At 40.8% G+C, this 6,803-nt stretch overlaps 1 protein-coding gene across 1 annotated transcript in view; it reads left to right on the plus strand.

Moving 5' to 3' along the window:
- Positions 1-2,179: 2,179 nt before the first annotated feature.
- The window catches only part of LOC149427316 (nuclear pore glycoprotein p62-like), a 16,242-nt gene continuing 11,618 nt past the window's right edge, over positions 2,180-6,803 (plus strand). Inside the window, exons 1-2 of the mRNA XM_089668137.1 lie at positions 2,180-2,323; positions 3,999-4,048. Coding sequence (XP_089524263.1) covers positions 2,192-2,323; positions 3,999-4,048 — 182 coding nt within the window. The 5' untranslated portion in view covers positions 2,180-2,191. The remainder of the gene's footprint in view (positions 2,324-3,998; positions 4,049-6,803) is intronic.

The following is a 6,803-nucleotide window of genomic DNA, read 5'->3' on the forward strand; positions in this document are numbered from 1 at the left end:
ACCCTTCCCAGACAAGTCACATTTGTGGCGGATTTGTGAGATTGGTGTCACATGCATACAATGACCGCTCTTTGTCATCAATTCCTGACACAGCATTGGAGTTGCTGTAGGCATCATGGTAGCCTCTCTGACCTGTCCTCCTGGCTCTTTCATCCAGTTTGGAGCGACGTCCTGATCCAGAGAGGGTCTGTGTTGTACCAAATACTTTCCACTTGCTAATAACACTGTTCAACAAATTTTTATTTTTTGTCAGTTTTGGAAACAAAAGGATCCATTTCTTAATGAATTTCACATTCTGAGTTCAAATATAACAATGAAATTTGTCAATTGGCTCTAGTTTTTCTGTAAACGGAAAGTTTTCTACTATAGGCGTAATGACTACATAATGCACAATAATTATATAGATAGATGTCTTTCCACAAATATAAAGCAAGTGATATTGACTACATAACAAAGCCTAAATGGCATAATATATTGCATAGGATTACCAAGAAACATTATAGCCATAAGCTAAGTTGAATCATTTTAATACTTAGGATTCTCACTAGTTTTGTCTTCAGTTTGTGTCGGTTTTGCTTCTCTTGGCTTTTCTCTTGTATTCGAGGAAAGGGCTATCTCTTACAACTGCACGTGACTACACGCTTCAGGTTCTTCCTCACTTGACTCAACCACGAAGGATTCTGGTGCTTTAGGAATTGGTAGCCCCTCTCCATGAGGAACTGGACGTATTGCCGATGGAATATTTGGATAGTGCACAGATAACTTTTTCTTCTTATTTAGCCCTTTTACAATTGGAGGCACCATACAAAAGTAACAATTAGTAACATGATCTGTTGGCTCTCTCCAAATCATTGGCACAGCGAAAGGCATAGATGCCTTTTTTCCATTCAACCATTGCTCCAGTGCCGTCCCACAAGAATTGCAGCATATATGTGGTGCCCAGCTCTTGTCCTGGTCTCCTATCTTGCAGCCAAAATACAAGTTGTAGGCTTTCTTAATCATTCCTGTTATCCTCCTTTTTTGTGAGATAAAAGTTATTTCACCGCAGATATAGCAGAAATTATCTGCTTTATTCACACAAGTTCGAGGCATTACTGAGTAGCCTATATAAGCATAAAACGAAATGTAAAGACGCTGTCCAACTACAATCAGCTACAGATACTGCAGCTTTTATGCAGTGAAGTGATGCAATTAAAGGCTAATATTGCATCATCTCAGTATACATGCAATTTTCTATTGGTCACCAGTATCAATTGCGCAATATGCAGCTGAAGTTGCATCATAATTTTGAATGGCTTACGTCATTAGATGGGTGAATATATCATGGAAACTAGAGCCAATCAACATTTTTTAGGGTCATTTTCGTTTTCAGCACCCCAAAATTATGTAAGATTAGCTAATTTTATGCCCAAAACTTTTTTACCTGTTGAACAGTGTAATAGACTTCGCTCTGCTTCTAGGCATTGATAAGGCCTTTGAAATTTTTTTATATCCATCTCCTGACTTATGCCTCTCCACATCTTTATCCTGGCTGACAGTGCCTTGCCACTCATAGTTGATTGTTTGCTTCAGCTGACTGAAATGCTCCAGGAAAGCTCTTTTCATGCTGAGCTAATCACAATGACCCCAGCTGATCACAGTTGAAAGTCAAATGGCTTTGTGTGCCATTGAGAAGGTGATTAGCTACACCTGATTGAGTTTACATTTTTAGAAGGGAGTGATCCTGTTTCCAAATCTGTGATTCTTTTTTTTTGTATTTTTTTTTTCCTGACATACTGGTGTTATATCTTTCACTTGGAGTAAATACAGCTGGATAAAACAAAAACTGTGTTTGTCTTCATTTCAGACTGCAAAGCAAACAAAATGTGATTATTTTAAAGGGGGGGAGATTATTTTCTATACCCGCTGTATACAGAAGGTAGGAGGGCTGTAATCGAGGCTCACAATGTATACAAAACAAAATGTTTTTTGATGTTCTGTTTCTCTTTTGGTTTTTGATTTCTTTATTTTTTTATTGTACATTTTTTGCTCCTTGTTGGTTCGCAGTTTGTACCTTTTTTTTTCTTATGATAAGCTCAATAAAAAGAATTTAAAAAAAGAAATCTTTAAAGGAAGGCCCAGACATGAAAAAAAGTTAGGGTTTTAGTCAATGCTTTCTGTGATTTCTCTCCTGTTTAGTGCACCTGCCGTAATGACCTACGTGCAACTCGAAAACCTCATTAATAAATGGAGTTTAGAGCTTGAGGATCAAGAGAAGCATTTCCTGCAACAAGCCACACAAGTCAATCTCTGGGACAAGACCCTGATAAGCAATGGGGAGAGAGTGAGTATTTCATATCCTGGAAGGTGTAGGAGGAAAACTCACACACAACTCTGTTCAGTCATCTGACTTTTACATTTCATTCTGGGCAAAGTGATAGTGAATACATCTATGCAATACATATACACTACTGATGGGGGTGATCAGCGACTTTTATAGTGGGACTGTGATCTAAAACAAACTAACGTGGAGGGGGGGACTGACTAACTGCCACTGATATTACCAGTGACACTAATACAGTGATCAGTGATAAATAATTGACGCTGGCTGACTGGGAAGGGGTTAACATCTAAGGTGAACAAAGGGTTAACTGTGGCTGACTGGGAAGGGGTTAACATCTAAGGTGAACAAAGGGTTAACTGTGGCTGACTGGGAAGAGGTTAACTATGGTGAACAAAGGGTTAACTGTGGCTGACTGGGAAGGGGTTAACTATGGTGAACAAAGGGTTAACTGTGGCTGACTGGGAAGGGGTTAACATCTAAGGTGAACAAAGGGTTAACTGTGGCTGACTGGGAAGAGGTTAACTATGGTGAACAAAGGGTTAACTGTGGCTGACTGGGAAGGGGTTAACTATGGTGAACAAAGGGTTAACTGTGGCTGGCTGGGAAGAGGTTAACTATGGTGAACAAAGGGTTAACTGTGTGCCTAACCGTGTATAATGTGTGCTCACTTTTACTACAGATATGTTTGTTTTTCTGTAAGAAGCACAGAGATTCCCTCTGTGCAGAGCTCTGTGTTGATTGTTGACACAGAGCTATGGGCTGTGATTGGACACAGCTGATCAGCGCTTCCCAGTTGTGAATCATTGGCTGGGACTCGCTGACAGGCTCCCGCTGCGTACAATCACAGTGGGTGGTGGCGGGCGGCGCACATGCACACACCCTTAACCCAGAGCTCTGTGTTGATTGTTGACACAGAGCTATGGGCTGTGATTGGACACAGCTGATCAGCGCTTCCCAGTTGTGAATCATTGGCTGGGACTTGCTGACAGGCTCCCGCTGCGTACAATCACAGTGGGTGGTGGCGGGCGGCGCACATGCACACACCCTAAACCCAGAGCTCTGTGTTGATTGTTGACACAGTGCTATGGGCTGTGATTGGACACAGCTGATCAGCGGATCCCAGTTGTGAATCATTGGCTGGGACTTGCTGACAGGCTCCCGCTGCGTACAATCACAGTGGGTGGTGGCGGGCGGCGCACATGCACACGCCCTAAACCCGAAAGCAGGCAACGATGTTACGGGTACGTCACTTTGCCCGTGCGGACCACCCACCCACAGTACATTGCAGTCGGGCGGTCCACAAGTGGTTAGGGTCCTGAAGAAGGATGGATAGCACTGTTCTTACAGGTACCACGGGCCAAGGATGGAGACACACAGACACACACACTGCCGTCTACTGCTGACTCATTGTAGCCGGAACAGACAGTTGCTACACACTAAACAGCTGGGGTTTAGTGAGCGAAGAAGCTGTTCATTGCTGTGTTCGCTTTAGCCGAACTTTGTAGTGTCACAAGCAAACCGTATCATTGTGACACAATAAAGTGATTCCGAACCTATCCATTGGTATTTAGAAAATGTCTGCAGCCTTTAATATTTTGGAATTACATATGCAACTCTTCCATATAGTTGGCTGTTCTAGTGGACCGCATGTTCAATGTATATGTTCATTTTTCAGATCACTGCATTACATAGAGAGATGGAGAAGGTAAAATTGGATCAGAAAAGGTAATGAATTGTTTTTTTAATCCTGTGTGCCTTCATTTGGCAGTAAATGTTAATATTTTTATTTTTTAAAGTATAACTAAAGGCAAAACTTCTTTTTTTAATTTTTTTTTATTTTGAGACAGTGGAGAAGAATTAGAACCCCTGTCAGGTTTTTATTTCTGTCTGTGCCCCCGTTAAGAAGATTCCCCCTCTCTATTCATTCTGTTTACCATTATCTTTGAAAGTAAAAGAAAATTCCAAATTATGGGTTTTCCCCAGAAAAGTAATAGAGGGGAAATTTTCAAATGGTCCCCAAGGGATTCCCTGAATTTGCAGGGATTTCCTCACTTCCTGTTTGTCTATGGGACAGGAAGTGAAGGGAAATCTCCCCAATGGGATACAGATGGCAAAAAAAAATTACATGAAAGGGGTTGTAACCCTCTCTTACTGTATCCAAAATGCAAAAAAAAAAAAAAAAAGTTTTGCCTAGAGTTCTAATTTAACCACTTCAAGTCCGGACACTTTCACCCCCTTCCAGTCCAGGTATCACACTTTGAATGACAATTTCGCGGTCATGCTACACTGTACCCATATGAATTTTTTAGCATTTTTTTGAGACAGATAAAACTTTATTTTGGTGGTATTTATTCACCGCTGGGATTTTTATTGTTTTGCTATATAAATGAAAAAGTCCAAACATTTTGAAAAAAAAAGTGTTTTTCTTACAACATTTTGGAAATAAATAATCTTTCTTCATAAATCTTGGCCAAAATGTATTCAGCTATCTTTTTAGTAAAAGGAAAAAAAAAACCCAAATTAGTTTATAACCAAAAATTTATAATTTTTTAAAAAAAAAGTTTACGTTTTTATTTTATTTTTTATGTTATTATTTATTTATTTTTTTTAACATACTGTCACCCTAGCAGTACAGTGTCACCATAGTGACATTGTACTACTTGTGGGGGGTGATGAAGATAATAAATATATATATATATATATATATATATATATATATATACACACACACACACTGTTTGCTTTCACACCCACTGTAGAAGCAATAATTTTTGTACGCTCGAAAGAGTAGGGCCCTCTAACCCCTCGTGTGCTGTTTGATGATACTGTTCTGTTTCATGTATTGTCCCCCCTCTATTGTACAGCGCTGAGCAAACCCTTTGGCGCTATATAAACTCGATAAATAAATAAATTCTTCCAGCCATTGAGAAATACTGTGAGAGCTGTGATTGGTCACAGCTTGTCACATGGTGCAAGGCTCTTTTGAATGACCCTGTACCATGTGACCTCTGGTTATACACAGATTTCACACGTAGTAAGCAATGATGTCAAGAAGTGACATCTTGTTTACTACTATTCATGTGATCACTGATTGGCCAATCAGTGATCACAAGATCGGGACCTCACACAGAGGTCCCGTACAGCGATCCAGAGGACACAGCAGGCATCGGATCGCGGTGCCGTGCACTCCCAGGGAGCACGCACAGGCAGTGAATGTGGAGGCCGTTTATAAACAGCCACCCGCTCCTGCACTGCTCCCGTCCGGCTGTTTATATACATGGGAACGTGGTTAAGCTTTAGCTCGCTTTATGTCTTACCATTACTATGACCCACCACCAGAAAACCTCAGAATATAAATTCTTCTACTCCTGACACGCATGAAGATACCACAAATGTGTGCGGTATTTGTTTCTACCCATAATAAATCACAGAAACAAAAGTGTTCATTTTGTCTACATCAGCTTCCTGGTCATGTGATCACTGTGAAATGCCTGTCTTACTGGTTCCAGATCCTCAGTGGAGTGCTGAGGGCGTGTGATTGAATGTGCTGCTGACACCAAACAGAATGTCAATGTTCCCATCGCGCACATTCCTCAGATGGGTTTAGAAGTAGCGCATATTTGCCATGCATGTGTCCATCACATGCCTGATGAAGGGGCCCTGTGTGACTCTGAAAATGTCCTTTTTGTGATGTGATCATTCTTCAGTAAAACGTTTGGACAACATTTGATGACCCATGGCGTGCTGGCAAATATGTGCATTGACCTGACACAAAACCGACATATGTGGCAGCACAGGACGAGGACAACTCTTATACTGCCACATATATTCATACGGCTGGTGGGCAGGGGTTAACACCGTCCCACTCCAGCCTATAGCAGATTGACGGCCGGGCGGGACACTCGCCGTTGACGTCCTGTCAAAACAAGCCGCGCATCGGCGCGATCTGTCATCGGCTGTGTCCACGGGACACAGCCAATGACATACCACTATACCGACCCGTTGCCAGTGTCATGTGACCAAGCACAGTAGATCACATGTCAATTGTATACAATGGATGGCTTCCTGTCATGCCATCCAATGTATACAATTCTTTTGTTAGCTGTGACTGATCAAGGCAGTCACCTGATACAGACAGGGCCAATCACAGCCCATCTGTATCATGTGATCAGCTTTGTGCAATCACAGCTCATCACAACAAAAGACTGAATGAATCAGTTTCATTCAGTAAAAAGGAAATACATTGGTATTTGCAATCATAATGTGTTAAAAAAAAAAAAAAAAATCCTGATCCCTCGCCCAGAGTAGTTCAATGTTACTATGGTAACACTGTATGCTTTGGTCACAGTGTGCTGAAAGCTAAAATAATAAAAAAAAGAAAAAAATTTAATAAAAAATAATAGAAACATTTGAAAAAAAAAATACAAATGCAATTATTATTATTATTTTCACCAAAGAAATGTAGCAGAATACATTTTGA

Source organism: Staurois parvus, unplaced genomic scaffold, assembly GCF_062004578.1.
Source record: "Staurois parvus isolate SC_StPar_1 unplaced genomic scaffold, SC_StPar_1.0 ptg003888l, whole genome shotgun sequence".
Taxonomy (NCBI): domain Eukaryota; kingdom Metazoa; phylum Chordata; class Amphibia; order Anura; family Ranidae; genus Staurois; species Staurois parvus.